General features: G+C 39.6%; 1 protein-coding gene across 15 annotated transcripts in view; it reads left to right on the top strand.

Moving 5' to 3' along the window:
* ADGRL3 (adhesion G protein-coupled receptor L3) overlaps positions 1-23,369 on the top strand; it is a 3,684,852-nt gene that overhangs the window by 3,089,618 nt on the left and 571,865 nt on the right. For 12 of the 15 annotated variants that reach the window (XM_044060915.1, XM_044060918.1, XM_044060917.1 and 9 more), the window contains one exon: positions 17,232-17,270. The exons of the other annotated variants lie outside the window; for them this stretch is intronic. In XM_044060915.1, coding sequence (XP_043916850.1) covers positions 17,232-17,270 — 39 coding nt within the window. The remainder of the gene's footprint in view (positions 1-17,231; positions 17,271-23,369) is intronic. 15 annotated transcript variants of the gene reach the window in all.

Genomic DNA, 23,369 nt, shown 5'->3' with positions numbered 1-23,369 from the left:
TAAACTATTAAATCACATAATTTGCAAGTATATTTCAAGCAGTGTTTAAACACCTTCACACAAAACAGGGTGGCTTACATATTAAATAGTTACTGTATATTTATACTTTTAAATGTGTATACAGTTATATATAGTTGTATTTTGCCATGTAATTCCAACATCACATAAAGAAGAACATTCAGTTTATGCTGTAGAAAGTGTGATCTTTTAAATAGGGTCATATAACTCATGGTGGACTTGTAGATCTAGGTTTCCAACTGGTAATGTTATCTTCAGGTAAAATATGTTAAATGGGCTGGGCTGTCAAGTATTGCTCTAAATGTAAATCCTAAATGATCAAAGTCTTCACAGTAAGGTTTGAGGAATAATAAAATTCTAGTATTTAAAATGTGCCTTCCATTACTTGTAGTCCAGACTGAACTATGTTTGCACAAGAGTGAATGTTTTCTTCTTTATTTTTCATCAAACCAGACTGCCCTTTCTAGTAAATAAATTTTTGGCTCTTTTCTGCAGTCTGCATTGCTCTATATCTTATTATTTTTACAAAGTCTCTTTTTGTCACCATATCATCTGACTTGTTATTTATCTCATCAAGGGAATTCATTTTGATTCTGAACTCATATTTAAATATCAGACTTAGCCAATATTGCTCCTCTTTTTTTGACGTGTCGTACTTCAGTATTCTGTCAATGTACTAAAACATCTCTTGTCTCAATAACACTCTTTTCAAATTGGAAAGCCTTACATATTCTATATTAGCCATAAAAGTTTCCACCATAACATTTGTTCTAAGGCTATAACAGAGTTACTGACTGATGAGGCATTTCTTAATTACTACAGAACTGTCAAAACCAAAAAAATGTTGAAAACTAAACCGTTATCAGATTATGGAGAGTGGTACATCAAACTGGAATCACTTTGTTGGGTAGTATGGATGTTACAAGCTGCATAATTTGGGAAGCTGCAGTATTCATCTATCAATAAAAATATAATGTTTACTGTTAATTTGACATAAAGCAATTATTGAGTAATTCTCCTTTTATACACCTTTTATACTCCTTTTTTTGCATCAAATAATATAGAGGAAGAATGTAATGCAGATGTAAATTTAGAAGTTTTGTTTTATTCATGTAACTCAGATGAGAATGCTCTAAATGAATTTATTAATGCATATATGCTGCTTAGTACTGAAAATGTTCCAGTCTATAGTGATTTTATACCTCCATATATTAATCAAAGTATTCAACATTTAATGTCTGTTTTGAATTTTAAAGTAGAAGGGTTATATTATGAATTTGTACAAAATAAGAGTAATGTGCAATATAATCTAAGTAAAGAACAATGGCTTGCTTTTAGAGATTTGTGTCAGAATTATAAGTTAGTTATAAAAATGTCAGATAAAGGGAACAGAATAGTGATAATGAACCATGAACAATAATCTAAACTGTGTTACACACATCTACATGATGAGGCAGTCTATGAAAAATGTGAAATAAAATATGAAAAAGCAATGCAAGAGTTTTTAGAACTACTTAGTAAAGGAGTGTGCCTAGGATATTTCAGTAAAAAAGATGTTGAAAAGAAGTTTGATATTAACAATACGTGTATAGCATCATTTTACTGTAAACCTAAGATACATAAAGGGATTGAAAAGAACGTTCACGGAAGACCAGTAGTAGCTGCAGAAAAATATTTTTTGAGAAATTTGGGTATTTTTCTTCATGAATACCTTAAACCTTGGGTGATAAAAATTCCATCATATGTAAAGGACAGTCAGGATTTCTTAAGCAAAATTAAAGATATTATCTGGCAAGATATGTACTGACTACGTTTAGATGTAGTTAGTCTCTATACTTACAGCATAAGGTGGGCATTCAAGCCGTCTTGCAGTGTTTGGGAGATACACCAGTGTCCCAATATGTAGTAGAATTGTTGCATTTTTGCCTTACTAATAATTTCTTCAGATTTAATGGAGAAATTTATCACCAATTGCAGGGCACAGCCATGGGGGCTTCTTTTGCCCCCATGTATACAAATTTGGTGATGGCTGAATTTGAACAAAGTAAAATATACAGCCATAAGTTCTTTGAAAATAACGTTGTCCAGTATTTCCGATATATAGATGATCTGATTTTTTTGTGTAAAGGAGGGGGCGAAGATGTTAAATATTTTGTTCAAGATATCCAAAGCAATAATTGTGGTTTAAAATTTGATGGAATACATATAGGGAATGATATTCCATATTTGGACATTAGATTAACAGGAAATACTGGACAACATATTGAAACTAATGCATATAGAAAATTTGAAAATGTTAATACATTTCTATATGGTAGTAGCTGTCATCCAGAGCACTTGATGTCTGTGATACCGTATAATGAATTTCTATGTTTAGAAACGTTGTGTGATAAGAATGAAAATCTATATGAAGAAATGTGAAAAACAGCAGAAATGTTTATTGATAGGGGCTATAATGCTACTGAAGTAATACAAGCTGGGTTTAAAGTATTAGAGAAACGTTATAATAATAACATATGTGTAAATATTAGAGTTGATGGAAAACATAAGAAATATAGGGAAAACAGTCACAAATGAAAAGAGAAATCTATTTTGTGACAACTTTTAAGATACTAACTACTGATATAATTAAAGAAGTTAAAAAACATTGGTCAATGCTATTAAGGGACAAAGACTTAAAGGAAATAATGCCGACTAAAGTAAAAATATCCTACAAGAGAGGTAGGAATTTATCTGATATGTTAATACATAAAGATTTCATTTCACTGGAAATCACATTGTATAGTATAGTGGCGATAAATAAAGGAACTTATACTTGTAATAGATGCTGCAGCTGTAAATATATAGTTGTGAAGTTTGATAATATAAATGGCACACATTTTACACCAAATGGACTGTTTAACTGTAACACAGATAGTGTTATATATTTATTAAAGTGTGGTTGTGAATTATATTATGTTGGAGAGACAGGTCTTTCAAACAACGTATACAGGAACATGTAAGAGATATTGTGAATGTAAGAATGGAAAGCCCTTTAGGGGCTCATTTTAAATTATACCACAACTCTAATCCAAGCTGTTTAAAAGCAACAGTTTTAGAAAAAATAAAATTACAATTAGGGGAATTTAGAGAAATAAAGAATAAGCTACTGTATAAAGAGACATTATTTATTTTAAAATACAATACAATGGAGCCATTTGGCTTGAACAAAGAGTGTAATTGGAGGTTGGTAATTAGATAATTAGAATTAATTGAATGAAGTATTGTAAATAATTTGAATTAATTGAATGAAGTATTGTGTATAAAAGGAGAATCTGTTTTAATGCTTATTACTCCTTGAAGGCTATACGTGAAGCCGAAGTGCTAAGGTGTATTAAAATGGATTTTTGTTAGTACGTTTCTGTGACCGTTTTATTGTTGCTTTGTTTTATTTTTACAAGTTTAGTAATTACTGAGTAATTGTTTTTTGGGCAGTTTTGCTATCTGAATAATTAATGGATATGCTTCTCAGCTGCTCCTAATTTTCAGGAAGGGTTATCTCAAAATGTTCTACCCCCAATAAAAACTGCATGTTTTTGTTTGAGAACAATAGTGTTTTTCAGGATAGCAAATCATAAATATATAAAGATTTAGATGTAATAACTTGTATTCTTCTTTTACCTCAGGAAATACATATTAATTTATGTCTTCTTTTTCAGTCTCCTTCCAAAAATCAGTAGTGACAATGTCTGCAAAATGTCCTAGATTTGTGATATTTGTCAGTTTTTGCCTTTTTTCTTATTTTAGGTGAAGAAGTTGAGAGCTATGATGCTGACATTTTGCCAAGTATTAATTAATTAATTAATTAATTAATTAATTAATTAATTACTTACTTATTTTATTTTACATTTGTTGACCGGGCTAGTCCAGCTGGATATATGTCCATTTTCAGTGTAGGCCCAGGGAGAAAAGCTCCACAGAGAGTAATATTTACAAAAACACAGGTACAATACAAAGTTTTTTCAATCATTACATATCATTGCATATGATATCTTAATCAGGTAAAAAAAAACAAAATAATAATCATAGTACATACCAGCTATGGATATGCAGACAAAGTATATTCAATTACTCTATTAAGCTCTAAATTCAGACACATAATATTGTTAGTAGTTAAGTAAGCAGGCTTAAACAGGTAGGAAGATTAGAGTCCAGGGGGCAAGGTAGGAAGTTAGTCTGGGTTAGCACAGGGGCATAACCAATGTGATTTAAGGTAAGGTTTCAGTTCGCTTTTAAACAGGTTAACTGAGGATAGGGAGGTTACGTGATCAGGGAGGGTGTTCCAGGTTCTACCCACTGTATTGGAAGACAATGAGTCACCAGCTGCATTATTGGTCTTAGCTATTTGTACTAATAGTTCGTTTGATGAGCGTAGGGTCTTGAGATTGTTATAGGGAGTGATAAGGTTAGTGAGTATAGGTGTATTTGCATGTTGATACAGGATCTTATGGGCAACTATTAGTTGGTTCAAAAGTATTAGATTTGACAACTCTAACCAGTCTAGTTGATTAAGGTTGTTACAATGACGGGTTCTATAGGTCGACCCAGTTGCAAATCTGACAATATTGTTGTAGAAAATAACCAGTTTGTTCAGATTGCTTTTACCTAGTTTAGTTTAGAAAGGGTAAGTGTATAGAAGGGTTGAGATTAAATGGGTACGGGCGATAGTGGTCCTGGCTAGTGGAGTCAGAAAGGGTTTGATCCTGTAGAGGGAACCTAATTTTTTTGTTTACTGTTTTTATAGTATTGTTGATGTGAGGCTCAGAGGTGAGGTTATTATCAATTAGTACCCCAAGTAGTTTTGTGGTAGGATCAGGATATATGATAGTTCCATTGCTAGATGTAACAGTAAAGTTTAGTGGGGTAGCCCTACGGGTGGGAGTGAGTAGTAGCATTTTTTTTAGGGTTCAGAATGAGGCAACGGTGTAGAAGCCAATTTTCTACTGCGCAAAAGACTTTTTGGGTTAGGGACTGAAGTTCGGATGGAGAAGTGGCTGAGCATATTAGTGTGGAGTCGTCTGCATATTGGATACAGGTAGCTTGTGGTATTACAGAAAATAGGTCATTTGTAAAGATGGAGAAGAGGAGAGGACCAAGTATGGAGCCTTGTGGGACACCAAGGGCAACTGGGAGGTGGGAGGACAGGTTATTTTCCCATAGTACAACCTGTTTCCTGTTATTTATGTATGATTGGAACCACTGTATAGCAAGTGCATCCAATGACAAGTTTTTGAGAATGTTTATGAGGAGGTTGTGGTTAACCATGTCAACGGCTTTTGACAGATCATTGAAGAGGGCTGAGGATAGAATTTCACTATTTCAATTTCTATTAATGCAATCAGTAAAGGATAAGAGAGCAGAGGTGGTGCTATGAAATGGTCTGAAGCCGTGTTGGCAGGTGGCTAGTAAGTTGTTTTCTAGTAGGTAGTTTAAAAGTTGCTTTTGAATACATTTTTCCATGATTTTTTCCAGTGGGGATAATATGGCTATAGGCCTATAGTTAGATAAATCTTTGGAATTACCACCTTTATGCAGGTGATGGGATGGTGCCTTCAGAAATAGTTCTATTAATGAGGATGGATATGGGGTAGGCTATAGCTTTTGCAGCTTTTTGCAGTTATTCTTCTGCAGGTAGTAGATCTGCAGAGAGGGTGGTGGGTTTAAGTTTCTGTATGAGGGTACAGAAAAGGGATGTAGGAACAGGTTGAAAATGAAATAGTGGTGGGCTGTTGGAGATATCTGATGAGGAAGATCTGGTGTCAGGGGATAGCTGATTAGCAAGAGATTGTATGGTCTCAGTGAAAAAAGTGTTAAAAGAATTGGCTATTTGGTTGGGATTATTGTGATCAGAGCCTGAGGGAGTAGGAGTGACTGAACGGCCCGGGTTTAAGAGTTTATTGATGCCTGACCAAAATTTTTGAGGTTTATTTTGGTGGGTTTGTTGAAGCTGGCAGTAGAAGTTTCTTTTGTCTGACAATATGGCTCTCTTTGTTTCATTTCTATGCTGTCTGAACTTTAATTGATCTGAAGGGCATTTTGTTGTACGCCAGCTAGCCCAGAGTTTATTTCGTTGGAGTATTTTTTGTTTGGTAGTTTTGGAAAGCCATGGGGCTGGTTTAGTCCTAATTCTGATTGTGCGCGTTGGGGCATGGTGATCTAGAATGGCTAAGAATTTAGAATTAAAGTATATGACTGCATCATCTAGTGGTAGGTGTTTCAGGGGTGACCAGTCACAAGATACAAGTTCTTTTTGAAAACTGTCGGGGTTAAAATTTTTATTAGTCCTTATTGTCTTATAAATGGTTTGATTTGGAATATCAGTCTTATATCTGATTAAGAAGGTGAGTGAGTGGTCGCTTATATCTTCAGGGAGGGTACCTACTTTGTAAGTTTGGTGATTAGTATTAGTGAGAATCCAGTCAAGGGTACCTTCGTTGTTACTATGTTTATTAGTTCTGGTGGGGATGTGATGGTTTGAGTAAAACCACAAAGGTTAATATGAGTAGCAGGCTGATCAGGTGTAAAGCCTTTCCAGTTAATATTAAAGTCACCTAGTACTATAGTTTCTTGTGGGTAGTTGGTGGAAAGCCAACTTAGAATAGCCTCTAGGTACTAGTATTATTGCCTGGGGGGAGGTAGATACAGATGATATATATAGATTTGCATTTGTTAAGCTGAATTTTGGAAATAAGAATTTCTGCCTTACTAGTTAGTGGAGGTATGGAGTCTATAGTGGTCACTTGTTATCCAGATTTGCATAGTATGGCTACTCCACCACCCTTTTTAGAATTCCGGTCTACTCTCAGGATATTATAGCCAGGGGAAATAACCACAGTGTCTTGAGTTGCTGGCTTGAGCCAAGTTTCAGTGAGACAGGATGTCAAATGAATGTACACCCATGAGGGCGTGTAGGTGGGCAACTTTATTATTTATGCTGCAAATATTAAGATGATCTATTAGGAAGGAATTGGGGGGTCTGGAAAGTAAGTGTGTATTATTAAGAGTTGGTGAGTGTGGCTCAGGGGTTGTGGTTGAGTTTGGGCCAGAATTGGGATGTATATCATCATCTATTAGGGAATGGGATTGTAATTCTCAAAGTGTGTTTTAAGAATTTACATATTAGGTCCTGGGATTTCTTGGTTTTTGGGCTGTAGTATGTAATGTGACTGAGTCTATGAAATTTAGCTGATAAATACTTTGGTAGGCAGGATGTGCAAGTATGGCTATGAGGGATTAATATTGTTGGTGTAGAGGTTTTTTTTGTGAGGTTGTAAAATCCTAGTAAGTTAAGGTGTTCATAGAAAGTAAGTAGGTAAGGCATAGTTAGAATAGTTAGGAGTGATAATAAGAGTAAGGGTTTGTGGTGTGTTAGGGTAGTTGTGGTTGGCATTGTGGAAGAATTTAATATATGTTAATATGCAGAGAGAAATAGATATAGTTAATTAAGGTGATGACTAGTGGGAAGTGGGTATTATTTCTTTAAGGGGTTGGACCATGTGATTGGTTGTATAGTTGGAGGTGTGGCTAGGGTGTATAAATCTGGAAGCACTGGGGGCGGGTGCGAATAGGGGGCAGGGTAGGGGAGCGGAGTGAGCCCGCAGGGCAAATGGAGCGGGGAGAGCCATTGAAGGAGTGTATCAAAGGATAACAATCAGTGTAGAGCTGATTGCGAAGGATTAATCTGGCAAAGTAAACAGTCATAAAGGAGTTTTTTCTGTGTTGTGATATTTATTTGCAACATTGGGTGTTGATACATAAGAGCAGTTCAGAATCAGGATATTTATCGAAAGGGTGTGATTCTTAGCTGCTTTCTGTATTGTGAGTACAGGGGACATAGTATCTGCAGTACTGAAAGATGAACAGTTTCCATGCAGAATTTCACATTTGTCAATATGCAGTGAGTCTGCCACAGTACGAAATGAATAGAATGATAGGCTACTGTTCAATTACACAACTCATTTCACTGGAACATTGAGTGTTGGGGGACAAAATGCTCCCATGGGTTTGGCAACTATTAGAGCAATAAGAATGGGCAGGCCAGAATGGCCTGCTGGTCTGCTTGCCAAACTGTATAGGAATTAATCAGTCCAGCTGTCAGCATTGCTTCTAGAGGTTTGCATTTTGAATGGTTAGGAGGGACAAGTACATTTCTCAGAGGATACCACTGCTGTGGACTTCCCATCCACTTAAAACAAAGTTCATCCCTGTCCATATTCAGGGGCAACTTGTATCTATGGTTTAGAACCAGAACTTCCACCTGTACTATTAATGAACAGATACAGCTCCTAAATGTTTTATTCCATGCATATGTGTCCCCTAAAGTTTTCTATGGCATGAGCCCAGTTATTCTCATTAGAGGTAATATATAATTATTGACTATGGGATGGGTAAGCCCAGGGTAACACCAAATGGGAGAGGTTCATTTGAGCACAAAAAAGGGAACTTGACTAGGCTTAAAATGGCTGTCAAGAGCTGCCAGCCTAGTACTTAACTGTGAACCTATGAACCTGTTTACCACTCTGTTAGTTTTAATAAGACACTCTCCTGCCTCTTGAAACGTAGCATTGACTTCTATGATTTAGAAGTCCAGGATACATTTTTCTGATCGTGGTAGTTGTCAGCCTTTATTCATTCATAAATCAGTACTATTAGTTGTATATTAATGTCTGGGTTGCTAAATTAAAGTAAAACATGGGAGATGTAGAGTATCCAGATGAGATTGTCTTTGCCCCCAGTCAGAAGAGTAATATTATTGTGTACAGGGTAAAACAGGAAAAGATTACACAAATAGCCATGTCACTGGTGGCAAAACTCTCACATACAGACACAGAAAACAGTAAACAAGTTTTCAGCGACACACACAACACTGAACCAGGAAATGCATACATTACACATGAATTTACTAGAATAACTTACCATTCAGCACAATACCTTTCTCATGGGTGATTTCAACTATGCCTCCATTAACTGGGAAGCATACATGACCAGTAACATGCCAAGATTTCTAGACTTTGTCAGTGCAAATGCCCTAGAGCAGCTAGTCTGCACTCCCACTAGGGGGACAAATATCCTAGACCTGATACTCACAGATACGGAAGAGCATCACCCCCCCTCCCCCCCCAAAGTGTGATGTCCTCAGTGGTTAGATCAGATTACAAATCCCTTGAGATAAATATAAAACTAGAAACCCAGATATGCCCAAAACCTTTAAGAATTTTTCTAAGGCAAAGTACCTCCTATTAAGTGATGACATAGCTAATTTCCAAGCTCCCCTGAACCCAGAAAACACAGAAGCCTATGTGGAGGTGTACACAAAAGTCATGTATGAGAGTGTAAACAACTGCATAGGATCAGCAATACCAGGCCAAAGTAAGCCTAGGACAAGCCGCAGTAACAAGCCACCCTGGTGGACCCCTGGTATAAATAGGTTGCACAGCAAAAGAAAGAAAATCTTGTCTAGAAGTAAGAGAGTCAGTGTACAACAGAGTAAAAACTTCCTCATTAGTCTAAACATGCAAATCAGGGGACTAGTCAAGTCTTCAAAAGCACATTTGAATCAAAAATAGTCTCCCAAGCTAAGGAAAACCAGAAGGCATTTTTCAGTTATGTCTGTAGTCTTAAGGGCAACATCCAACAATGTGCAGAATTAGTTGTAGACAGCATCACCTGTACTCAGCCAGAAGATATAACAAATCTGTTGGCGAATAAATTCAGGTCAGATTTCACCTCCCCATCTCTTCCAGTTGCACCCCAAGAAATACCCTCCACCATTCTTCTATTAGTTATCACCAGAGAACAGGTCACCACTGTGCTGTCTAAAGCTAAAAACATGGCTTTGATGGGTCCTGACAATATTCCAGGATGCCTCTTAAATAGCTTGAAACAGGACTTATCAGGCCTACTAGGATCTCTGTTTAACCACAGCCTGCGGACTGGCTTTGTTCCTGTGGAGGACAGCAACAGTCATCCCTCTTCATATAGGGGGACTATCAACAGACCCGGGAAATTACAGTCCCATAAATTTGACTAGTTTTGCTGTGCAAGGCCTTGGAAAGAATAACCATGGACCTGGTAAATAATGACATAGGAAACACCCAAACATTGGACCCAACCCAGTTCAACTTTGTCAAGGGCAGGTCATGCCTGTTCAGTCTGGTGTACGTCTTTGAGAAAGTCACTAGGGCCATAGATGAGGGTAAAACAGTGCACACTGCTTACCTTGACCTGGCTAAGGCAATTAACACAGTTTACCACTTAGGTGTTATAGATAAACTCACAAAACTGGGCATAAATCCCTATGTCACCAGATCGGTAGCCAAATGGCTCACAAGACAGGACTCATGATGTTAGAGTGGGAGAATCCAGATCTGGCAAGAGGCCAGTTAATACTGGTATGTCACAGGGCTCAGTGCTGGGACCCCTGCTGTTTGAAATATGCTTCTCTGAAGTCAAGACTAGTGTAGAGGGCATTTGGCTGACTAAGGTTGCTGATGACTACAAGCTGGGGGCAATCATTGAATTCTCCAGTGATGCAGATATCTATCAGAAGGGTCTGACTCAGATAATTGATTGGTGCCAGAGTTATGATGTAAAAACTAAATGCAAAAAAAATGTATAATCATACCATTTGGAAAGTCAAATACCCCTGCAAGTTACAGCATTAATAGCACACACCTAAGAGTGGACTCAGGGGTGAGAGATCTAGGTACACAGATAGATAGTAGCCTGAACTTTGACCACCATGTGTCCACAGTGGTAAGGAGGTCCTTCTGTGTTGCACAACTTATAAGTAAAGGCATGGCATCCAGATCCACAGAGGTTATAATCTTGCTGTACTCGACCCTCATCAGACCAAAAATCAAGTACAATGCACCTTTTGGCATGTACTTGAACAGGTACTTGTAACATACAGGGTGTAAGCAACATGTCCCATGTGGATAGACTAAAATCCCTATGCCTTTATTCTGTTTCCTACCAACTTTTAAGGGGAGATCTGTGGCTAACCTACAAGGCACTCTCAAATCCAGCCCTGATGGAACTATTACACATTTGTAAGACAAACTGTGTAAGGGCCATTCAATCTATGGATGTAAACCTGGTCTGTGACATGAACAAAAGATGCTGGAGAGACAGATATGCAGCTCAGAGATTACGCCTTCTCTGGAACAGGCATCCTATTCACATAAAACAGAGCCCTTCTCTGACCCTGTTCAAATGCAGTTTTGATCAATGAATGGGGAATTGTAAATTCACTCTTGGGGTGACATCCATGTCCCTTATGGACAGGGGCAATCTATAAAATACTCAAAGGCATAGGCACAAATCTAAGCCCTTAGGGATCGAAAATCAGGTAAAATTTGAATAATAATGACTAGGCTTGTAAGGGATCTTGAGCTGTTAACCTAGTAATCTCGTATGAACCTATGAACCTATTTGACCCAAAGAAGACATTTGATAAACTGCGATGGGCATATTGGATTACTGTCCTGGCGGCCATTAGGTTCCCAGGATAACTTACAGAACTGTTAGAGATGTTGTACTGAAAACATTTGGAAAGATAAAGATGGGTTGTTAATCATGAAAAGTTTATTTTTTATGCTCCCGTGCCATGGATTCACTGTCTTTACTTTTCTTTTAGTACTGCTGATGGAGCTCAAGGCAACTGGAGTAAACTTGTGCCTTGATGATGGAATGGCCAGGTGGCCACCATCTCTCTTTCAGCAATTGATCTGTTTTCTAATGATGTTCTCACAGTCCTCCCAGGCTATCTGAAAAGGATATTGCAAGTAGTTTGGGACTTACTTATTTGTTTTACTGCAGTCTGTAACTTTGTAGTGAATGCGACCAAACTGCAGCAGGTCCTATGCACTGGGTTTTCTCCTTACCATTAATTGGCATATGGCCTTTCGTGCTATGTTTTTTGGGGTGTTTAACTTGGTCCCTCTATAAGCCACGTTAGAGAATGATATCAAGTGAAATAGAAAATCGAAAGAATCCACACAGCATTGGGAAAACATGTGGCAGCAGCTGGATAGAAGGCTCTTCTGAGTGAAAGCTATAATTAAACGTAAGCTTCTGTACCTTATGCTAGACATTGCGCCTCACTCCAAAATGAATAGATGCCAAATTGAAGCAAACTATGACTGGGCAGCTGTATGTCCAAATGTTTTGTGTGGAACTGATGAGTTGAAGTAAAATTGCCAGGAGGGTTACAGTTTCCTGAGTTGAAACTAAATATGTTAGTGTCAAAGTCGCATATTTTTGAAAATTAGTAAGGTTGAAGTAACAGGAAAGTACTCATCCAGGAGAAGGGCAGAAGTTAAGAAAGAGGTGTTACTGGACCAATTTATGGGTCCCTGAGAAGAGGTTCAAGACTTCTTTAGGAGTTTTGCCTAGTTATGGGGTATCACTTTAAATTATTGGCTTGAAGAGGTGCCCTTTGAAGAAGATCAGGTGGGAGTATGAGATACAGCTGATAGGCAAGCCTAGCTTAAGGTGTTGGCCTGAAAAGTGCCTAAGACTTATTAAGGAGCATCAATCATGTCTTTTAATGATGCTTAAATTAAGAGTTTTGACTGTTGGACACTGAGTGGTGGTGGTTTTGGTGTTAAGGAGTCACTTAATAGTATGCCAGAGTTCAGTAATTATAAGGCTCTGAGTGATGCAGATAGTACATTGCCAGAATTCTGGTAAATCCTTGAAATATTTGAAGGCAAAATAATAGGTGAGACTGAGGGCGATTTTTTTTTTTTTTTTATGAATCCTCTCCCTCACTACTAAACCACATTGCTAAACATGTTTTTCAATGTTTGCTCTTCTTGTCTGAACCTGAAATAAGTTGACATTCATGTATTTCAGCCATTAAGAGTAATGTTCCCATTGAAGATGCTCTGTTGGAAAAGGTGAGAGAGGTGTGTCTCAGCATTTGGCATATATACCTTATGGTTTGTTGAACAGACAGATATCAGAAGTTCCGTGCCTGCAGTCATACCTTGCTCCCAAGTAGTGCTGTTTTGCGAGTTATTAAGCAGTTTTCAAAATAAGTTCCAAATTAACTTTTTAGACCATTTTTATGTAAAATACAGTAAGTAGAAGGCTGCACATTGAGTAGCTGTGCAAACAATTCAGCAACTGTTGTGTGTACATTTTACTTCATGGTTCCGTGCCCCCAATTACTTTCATGTCCATGACTAATGGCTTGCATCACTGCAGTGTTATTCAGTGGGAGAGCTGACTTCTTGGAGTCTCTAAAGAGAAACCTCATGAAGCATCCATATTCTGGGGCCTGGGTCCTGACTAACTACTGATCATTGATTACACCTCCATACCACTATGAAGGTTTAGCTTGCAAAAACAATGACCAGATATTTGTGCAAGGTTTTCTTAATTACTCTAGGATACTACAGGACCCCCTTTGTTTTTATTCCTGTGCCCTCCCTTTTCTCTTTTTTTTTTGTATTATTTTTTGGCAGTTTTCATTTGTTAGGTGCTTATAGGAAAAAAAAAAACATTTTTGTCTTTCCTTCTGTATTCCGTTTTATTTATTAGCATTTTGACATCCTCCAGTTGTTATGTCTAGGACCTTTTTAGGTTCTTCTTCCACATCAGTGATGCAGTATGTTTCTGGAAGCTTGAGTGGGTAATCATGAGTCTTATCTATATAGTGGATTGTTACTGGAAAGGTTTAACCATGTTTCTGATTTGGTTGCTGCCCTTTTATGGTAGGTTTTGTTTAATGCCTGTCTTTTTTGTGGCACACTTTACCATGTGTTGCTTCTGCAGTTTTATGCACATAAGGCAGCTGTTTAATCTCAGCCTTACCACAGGATACGTGCCCAAGGAGTGGCGTACGGCAACTGTGGTCCCACTCCACAAAGGAGGCGCCTCTACAGACCCTGGTAATTACCGCCCCATAAGCTTAACAAGTCTAGTCTGCAAAGCTATGGAGAGGATCATAATGGAGCTCATAAACAAAGATATAGGGGACTTGCAGACATTGGACCCGACCCAGTTTGGCTTTGTCAAGGGAAGATCATGCCTTTTGAACTTGGTCGACTTCTTCGAAACAGTCACCAAGGCCATTGATGAGGGAAAGGCAGTCCATACAGCCTACCTTGACCTTGCAAAGGCTTTCAACACAATACCCCACTCGGGTATTGTAGAAAAACTTACCAGCTTAAATGTAAACCCATATGTCACAAGATGGGTTGCAAACTGGCTTAAGGACAGAACCCACAGGGTTAGAGTTGCTGGCGCTATGTCAGACTCCAAGCCGGTCACAAGTGGTGTCCCACAGGGCTCGGTCCTTGGCCTCCTATTGTTTGGCATCTACTTCTCAGAAGTACAGGCCAACATGGGAGGACTTTGGCTGACAAAGTTTGCAGACGACTGCAAACTGGGCGCCATAGTGGAAAGTGCATCGGACACGGATATCCTTCAGAAGGGACTCACGGAAACAGATAGCTGGTGCCAGAGCCATGGCCTGAAGTTAAACGCCAAAAATGTATAGTCATACCCTTCGGGAAAAACAAGGTAACCCCAAGCTACCATATAGGTGGCAATCCACTAAGCACAGAAGAGGTTATCAGGGACCTGGGGACCCAGGTTGACAGTGGCCTTTCTTTTGACACTCACGTGGCTAAAGTGGTTAGAAAGACCTTCTACATTGCCCACCTGATCATGAAGGGATTCACATCCAGATCTAGTGAGGTCATTGTTCCCCTGTACTCTTCACTTATCAGACCAATGATCGAGTACAATGCCCTATTCGGGATGTATCTCACCCGACATCTGCAGCAATTGGAGAGACCCCAAAAGTTCCTCACCAAAAGGATAAAGGGACTCCAAAATCTGTCATATGCTGCCAGATTGAAGAAACTCCAGCTCTATTCAGTCACATACCGTCTGCTCAGAGGTGACATGTGCCTGACATACAAGGCCATGTCCAACCCGGAATTAATGGACATGCTCCACCTCAAAAAATCCAAATCCACCAAAACCACTAGAGCAAGCGACTTAAACCTTAGCACAAATATAAATAGGACGTGCTGGAGGGATAGATTTATCACTCAGAGACTCCCTATGCTGTGGAATAAAATCCCGGTCCATGTGAGGCAGAGCACCTCGCTGACTCTGTTCAAGAGAAATCTAGACCTGTGGATGGGAGATCGTAGGTTTACCCCGGGAATCATCTCTGTGTTACTGCTGGACAGAGGCACAACAAACTAATGGGCACAGTATTTTTTCATATAAGGGGTGGCATAAGCCACAAAAATTTGGGCTAGGCTTATAAATGCCTTAGGGCAGATAGCCTAGTATAAACCTATGAACCTATGAACCTATGAACCTATGAACCTATGGATGTTTTGCTACAAAGTGATAGATATTGTGGAGAACTGACTTGACTTTTAACGATGAAGGCAGGTTTGCTACTCCTAAGGGGTGATTATATGCAGTGGATTTCCTGCAAAATGAGATATGTGATAAACTGTGTAGGACGTATCAGTCCCAGTTTCAGTAGACAGCTGTGGTCTGCAGTGCTACTCATTTTTTTTAAATGTAGAAGTGCATGCTTTTTTTAAAGGGCTGACTTATCAGTAGTTATAACTACATATCAGAAAACAACAAAAGTGTGCAGTGCAGTGAGTGGGGAACAGTAGACTGAATCATCCTTAGATTTTAAAAGGGCTTCATCTTCATGGTGTGACCTTCACTCATGTACACAACAGTGCTTGTGACCTTTTAGGAAAAAGATTAGAACAGGACTCCTGGGGAAACCATCTTTAAAAACAAGCAAACTATGCTGCACTGATTTTAAAATGGCCTTTTAACACTTCTGATGAAAGAACACTTTTCTGAATCTTAATGTGAACTGAGCATTTGTAGTTCTGTTTATGAATGCCAAACAGGATTTTTTTTTATTACCTGACCTACAGCTATGAATATCCAGAGTGTAATCATTATTGTATCCATTTACAAATTATTATACTTTAGTAAATAACTCTTATAAGTAAATTACCACAGTCGTGCATTACATTGCTTACTGAAAGTGTTTTCTTTTTTTTTGCATATTAACTTTGGATTTGAGGCATTGATCATATTTATTGTTGAACGGTTAACTGTGTGCTTTCTTTCTTTCTTTTGGTCTTTCTTTCTTTTTTTCTCTTTCTGGAAATTAGAGCTATATGCCCCAAAGGCTTCCTTTGCCCCATATTCTGTGCTCTTTCCGCAGTGTAGCTATACCCGGAATCAGAGTGTAATCACATTTCTGTACTTCATGAGGAGAGAAGGTCATAGATTAAGACCCTTCTGTGATGTTTTTATAGCTTGTAAGGCAGGCTTTGTCACCATTTTACCCACTCACTAGTTCGTTGATGCTGTATGCTTAAGGTAAGTGGAAACTGCTCAGGTGTACCTATTCCCGCTACACTACTCTTTCCATACTTATGCATAAGGAGATGTAAGCCCAGGACATTTTTACTGTGTCAATGTTTTGTAACAGCTGTATGTGTAAAAACTGTACCACATACCCCTTCTGGTACATTAACAGTATGTAACTGTCAGCCATACAAATTTCCAACTGTAAGCTTTTTCATTCACCCGAGTACTCCGTCACCCATATGTCATGTCAAAGAGGTTGGGTGTGTCAGTAGTAATGCTTCTTCTGACCCTGGAACCAGAGTATTACAATCATGACAAAGATGTTCCCAGAACTACTTCATTATTCCATTACTTTGTGAGTCTTGTGGCTAGGATGGATTGATGTCTGCTTACAAACTTTGAATATTGCCTGCTTATTATTCTAACCATGCTATAGTAATAGAAAGTAGGTATTACTAGAATTTCAATCTCATCTTTGTGCCTGTGTGTGTCTGAACAACAAATGAAATTAGTCACCAAACAAAAATGGTAAAATGGACCCTTTGCCTTATAAGTATGCAGATTGATTTAATGGAAAAGTTAAATTTCAAGCCATCTTAGTTTGTACTCAATTCCTGATTAAGCATATTAGTGTAAGTGAAGTGGTTTATGAATGTGTATTTTTTCTGTCTCTATTTGCTTGTCTTTTTCTTTCTCTCTCATTGTTTCTTTTTCTTCTATTGTGTCTGTTTTCTTCTGTCTCTAATCCATCTGTATTCTTTTTCATTTATAATGCACCCTCTTCTGGAATTCAGTTACAGAAACGAGAACGCTTTTGCAGAGCTTATGTCCAGGTATTTCATTTTACTTTTTTTCATGTGGCACGTCTTTCTTTAATTGCTGGTGGTGGTATTACTAATGATTATCTAACATTTGTAAACTAAAGAAGGTTGCCTTCTTGTGCTAGTGTGTTTGCTTCCGCTCAGAAATTCCATAGTCTGCTCATTGGACAAGCCTCACTATTAACTCCTGTCTTTGTTCGTACATATCTGTATGAATGATGGTGTGAGTCAGTGTATGTATCTTTGAATATTTTACAAATGTACCATGTAGTTGTGTACCTTTATGTGGATAGATGTGAGCATACATCTTACATACATGTGCATAAATCATAATTGACACTATGTTCATACTTAATATGCAATGCAATATGTAATGAATTACTCAATGCGATTTATGTCATATCTGTTTTCTATACTACTAAGTGCAGCTGTTTGATGTTCTTCGTTATGTTTTGTGCTTAGAAAAAGGCATTTTTTGAAATGAAATATGTCATTACAGTAGGTTAAAGGTGGTTTGTCCTCCAACTTTGTTTAGCCAGTTTAAACATTTTGTTTGGATGTTCCTTTATGTAATCTGTAACTGCTCATTAGAGAGTTTTATGTGTTATTACTTCAGTCTGGTTTGTTTACCATAGTGAACAATGTTCAATATTGTAATGTGTTTAATTGTACTTAATGGATATTTATTTAAGGGGTAGCTAATAAATTTATATTATTTATTCAACATTTGTTGACCCGGAAAGTCTGATTAGGACAGAGACTATTTTCAGCAGAGGCCTGGGAAGAAATGCTCCAGACACATGTCTTTGAAATGTGGAAGGAAACTGGAGTACCTGAAGGAAACCCACACAAACACAGGGAGGACATGCAGACTCCAAACAGAAGACATCCCAGCTGAGAATCAAACAAGAGAATCTCTTGCTGCGAGGCGACAACATTGACCACTGTGAAGCCCTGAAGTGATAACACAATCTTAGAGTTGGAGTCAGATTGCCATTACAAATCTTACAAATCAGGAAAGCACCTCCCCACTTTGTAATTTAATATCTGCAATATCCATCTCTTGTCTATGAAATAAAAGTGCTCTTTTCCATTGCATGGCGATGTGTAAGGATATGGTAGTAGTGTCTAAAGACCAGAATGCTCAAAAATCACTGTTCTAAGATCAGCATCATGAAAAATTTCAAAAGAGACTTTCTGACAACAGTTTTCTGTTGGTGCCTTTGGGCTTTGACTTCTTCAATCGTCTCCTGAGTCACCTCCTTTCATGGTAAGAATGATCATCTTCTGTCTGTTCTCAACACTGGTCTTAGAATTATGCCAGTTTCGGTGGCAGCATTTGGACAGTCATATTTTTCCTTATGTTCTATCTTCACTCTACAGCCTTGAGCTAAGTTGTTGTTGTGTCTTTCGGCTTTTCCCGGTTAGGGGTCACCACAGCAGAACTCCGGTCCGCTAATGATTGGCAGTAGATTTTTACATGTTGAGTTGCCATCCCTGACGCACAACCTTCAACGAAGGTATGCCCATTCACGCTTGTCTCCACACAGAAGATGCTCTAGCTGAGAATCGAACAGGATGTCTTACTGTGAGGCAACAATGCTATCGCAGCACCACCACCGCAGTTTCACAGCCTTGAGCTAAGTGAAAAGATAAAAGAAAAGGATGTGTATATTTTCAAAGTCAGCTGCTATGTGCTCGACAGTTTCCGTGATGCATTATTTGCCAGTTAAAGCCTAGTACACACTTTGGAATTTAAACTGTCATTGATCAAGGTCACTTGAGTAGTAAGTGTGGCACATTGTAGAGTTACATGTTAATGTACACTGAATAGGTTTGTGATTCATAGCTTGATGGAGTGTAGCCATAAAGAATGATGCCACAGTTAATATTTACTAAACCTGACCAAAGTGGGTAGTGGAGGAAAGGCAGGGTGTTGCACAATGTGATGAGTTGGTTTCATTGCATGCTGAGGAGGGAGTGGTGTGTTTGTGTGCACGTGTGTGTGTGTGTGTGTGTGTGTGTGTGTGTGTGTGTGTGTGTGTGTGTGTGTGTGGCTTGGTGATGTTCTTCATCTCACATTGCTGCAGTCCTTACTTATGGGTAGTCCGCTGTCCTCGGTCGGCCCGAATACCAAAGTATTAGGCTGACGTTGGTCATGGCGCTCAGATCTGACATCAGAGCGTCAGGGTATAAAAGCGCATGACCGACGTCATATCCTCAGTCTTTTTTGCCGCATGGTCCGATGCAGAAGCAGCGTTGCAAGTGCCGTTCGGCGTTCTGAAATTTTCGAATTCCGAGTTTCAGACCGAAACCAAGTTGGGCTAAGTACCCCGTTGGGGAATATTTTTGTTTTTTCTTGCCTCAGTTAATTCCGGATGTCAGAAAAAGTGAATAATTGTATTTCTTGTGGGAAACAGATACCGCATAGGGATTATCACTCTCTTTGCATTCCTTGTTTGGGACCGGACCACGACGTAGTCGGGTGTCGGTTTTGTGCTAGGTTTAATAAGCGCACTATAAAAAGGAGGTTATATTGTGCTAGGTTAGTCTTTGGTAAGCGGTGTAATTATAATATGCCGTCGGATCCTCCGACGCCCGCTTCCACGAAGAAGCGCAAAGACAAATCCTTGAAACCTAGACAGGTTGATTCATCCGTTTCGGACGCCGGTCCTGCAGAAGCTACAGTAGAGCAGGTGGATCCGGCTGAAGTTTCTGTTGAGTCTCAGGGGGAAACTTTGATTTTGCAGGATGTGGCCTCCCAGGAATCAGGTCAGGCTGAAGGGGCCTCTCAAGTTACTGTTCTCCCTTCTATGCCTAAGGTGGTTAGGCCTTCTGCTTCTATTTCTAAGGCTTCTTCTAAGGGCAGGTCTGTTTTGCCTTCCTCTGGTGTCCCTTCAGGTACTTCAGGGTCTGTGCCTAAATAGCACATGCTTAAAATGGCAGAAGATTTGATTACTTTAATTAGAGGTTCTATGCCCCCTCCTGATAAGAGGCCTAGGGTGGAGCCAGAGTTGGAAAGTTTGGATCAGGCCTCAGATGACTCAGAGTCTTCTGCTGAAGATATTCTAGATTGTCATCCTTATTCGGATTCTGATGCAGAGGATTCCACTCCTTCTGCTTCTCCTCCAGAGGATTTTTCATTTTCAGAAACTCTGCATTCCATGAGGGAGCATTTTAAGTGGGAAGGACAGGATTTCTCTGATTCACGGAAGAGGCTTAGGGAATTCTTGTTTTACCACAGCATAGACCCTTGGCTATACCTCCTGTTTTGGATGTTGTTCAAGATGTTTTCTCGGAGGCTTCCCTTAATCCAGATTCTTTGCCTCCTGCGCCAGTTAAACCGGACAGATATTACAGGGTGCCTGAGGCTCATAAATATCTGTATAAGAGTCCTAGGGCGGACCCGAAACTATTAGTCAGGGGCCTAAGGGTGTTAGAGCCTCTGTTGTAAAGAATCCGGTTCCTCTAGATAAGGAAGCTAGAGCTTTGGATAGATGGGGTAAGAAGGTGTATACCTCTTCTACTTTAGCAATGAGGGCTTTAAATTGCCAGTTTCATATGTTGAAGTATCAGAATTTCCTCCTTTCTCAGCTAAAATCTAAAGTGGATGCTTTGGCAGAGGGTATAGAGTGTAAAGAATTGCAGGATTTAGTACATGTCTCTGAACAGGTGGGTAAGCATTCTTTGCAATGTGGTTTTGATGCTGTACAGGCCTCTTCTAGGGTGGCTGCCACTGGTTCAGTTCTTCGTAGGCACGCCTGGCTTAAGGATCAGAATTTGTCCGAGCATGTTAAAACTAGAATTCTGGATGCCCCTTTACAGTCTGAAGTTTTGTTTGGTTCTCCTGTGGAGTTGGTTTTGAAGAAAATGGAAGACAAAGCTAAGTCTATGCAGACTGTTAAAGATTTTTTGCAGGTACAACCTCCAAAGTTTAGTAGGAATTGGCCTACTAAGGGGTGGACCTACCCTTCTTCTGATTCTCAATCTAGGGGTAGATCTAGATGTGGCAGGGGCAGAGCTCACAGTACATTCAGGCCTAGAACTTGGAGTTCGCCTGCACAATCTGCAGGTGAGGGCAGGGGCCAGTCCTTTCGTAAACAAGCCCAATGACCTGCATTTTCAGCTGCCAGATTCTTCTTGCCTGGCAGCTCCTTTGGGAGGAAAATTAGCACTCTTCAAGCAAAACTGGCTTTTAGTCACCCAGGACAAATGGGTATTGGACATTATAAACCGAGGCTACAAGTTTTATTTCCATACATTGCCTCCTTTCAAAGGCATGCCAGACGTTCCTCCTCGGCAAAGGATAGAGGCTCACAAGCAGATTTCTTTGCTTCTTCAAATAGGAGCTATACAGCCAGTTCCTCTGTCAGAAGTGGGACTAGGATTTTATTCTCGCCTGTTTCTAGTACCAAAGAAAGGGAACACGTGGAGACCAATTTTGGATTTATCTATCCTCAACACTTATCTGGACATTCCAAAGTTCAAAATGCTGACGTTACAACAGCTTTTACCTCTGTTGGGAAAAGATCACTGGATGGTAACTCTGGATCTCAAAGAGGCTTATCTTCATGTTCCTATCAGGCCCAGTTGCAGGAGGTACCTGCGTTTTCGGGCTGGAAATTTACATTATCAGTTCTCTGCATTGCCCTTTGGCTTATCTACTGCGCCCAGAGTGTTCACAAAGGTTCTGGCTCCAGTGATTGCCTTTTTCAGGTTAAGAGGAATGCAGATTTACCCTTATTTGGACGATTGCCTGATTATTGCACAACACAAAGACAAACTTCTTCATCATCTTCAGTATGTGATGGTAGTGTTAAGATGCCTAGGGTATTCTGTGAACGAAACAAAGTCCAGTCTAGTACCCTCTCAGGACATGTGCTTTCTGGGTGTGAGACTGAATACAGCTTCCCAGATGGCCTTTTTGACCCCGGACAAACAAAGAAGCCTTTCTCTCTATTTCCATCAAATGTCTCGACAGTCCAGGCTGACTGCAAAGACAGTCCTTCAAGCCTTGAGGTTCATGGCATCTTGTATTCTGGTGCTTCCCAATGCCAAACTGCATATGAGGAAGCTTCAATGGTATCTCAAAAATGTATGGACACAACACTGCCAAGATCTAGACACTGTCATTCCGATAATACCTTGCATTCAGAAAGAATTTTTGTGGTGGGCTCAGGAATGTCACCTAAACAAGGGACTCTCTGTGACCCGACCAGAGGCGAGTCAGATACTAATGACAGATGCCTCGGACAAGGCTTGGGGAGCACATCTCAATGGAAAATGGGTGCAAGACATGTGGCCTGTCAGACTTCAACATTTGCATATCAACTTGAAGGAGATGTTAGCAGTTCAGTTTGCATTGATGGCTTTCAGGGATTTACTTCACCCAGGACAGGTGTTGATTCAAACAGACAACACTACTGTCATGTGGTACATCAACAAGCAAGGGGGAACCCATTCGTACCCTCTTTGCAGGCAAGCGATGATCTTGTGGGAGACTGCTCTCAGTTTACACCTTAATCTTCAGGCAAGGTTTCTACCAGGAGCACAGAACTCCTTAGCAGGTGTGTTGAGCAGACAAATTGTGGATCCTCACGAGTGGAAACTGGATCCTCATGTGTTTCAAAAGTTGACAGTGTTATGGGGGACTCCAGACATAGATCTGTTCGCTTCTCCACTAAATTTCCAGTTGCCAAAGTTTTGCACAAAAATGTTTCATCCCACAGCTTGGAAGGTGGACGCTCTATCATTCAGTTGGAGCAATCTTCATGTCTGTGCCTTTCCACCTCTGCCTCTCATTCCCAAGGTACTCCTGAAGGCCAGAATAGACAAGCCATCCATGATTCTGATAGCGCCGGATTGGCCTCGACAGCACTGGTACCCACTACTGAGGAGTTTAGTACGGGAGCCTCCATGGCCTCTGCCTTTGATTCCGTATCTTTTGTCTCAGGAAGGCAATCACTTCCTCAATGTCAAGATTCAGTCTCTACATCTCACAGCTTGGCATATTCTGTTTTAGACCCTGGAGGGTCTCAGCTTCCACAACAAGTTTTGAATGTTATTTTGGAGGCCAGAAGGCCTAGTACAAGGAAAGTTTACGCAGATAAA

Source organism: Protopterus annectens, chromosome 2.part0 (genome assembly GCF_019279795.1).
Source record: "Protopterus annectens isolate FY-2018-M chromosome 2.part0, PAN1.0, whole genome shotgun sequence".
NCBI lineage: Eukaryota > Metazoa > Chordata > Ceratodontiformes > Protopteridae > Protopterus > Protopterus annectens.
Note: the sequence above shows the minus strand (reverse complement) of the source record. Positions and strands in the feature narration are given on the sequence as shown.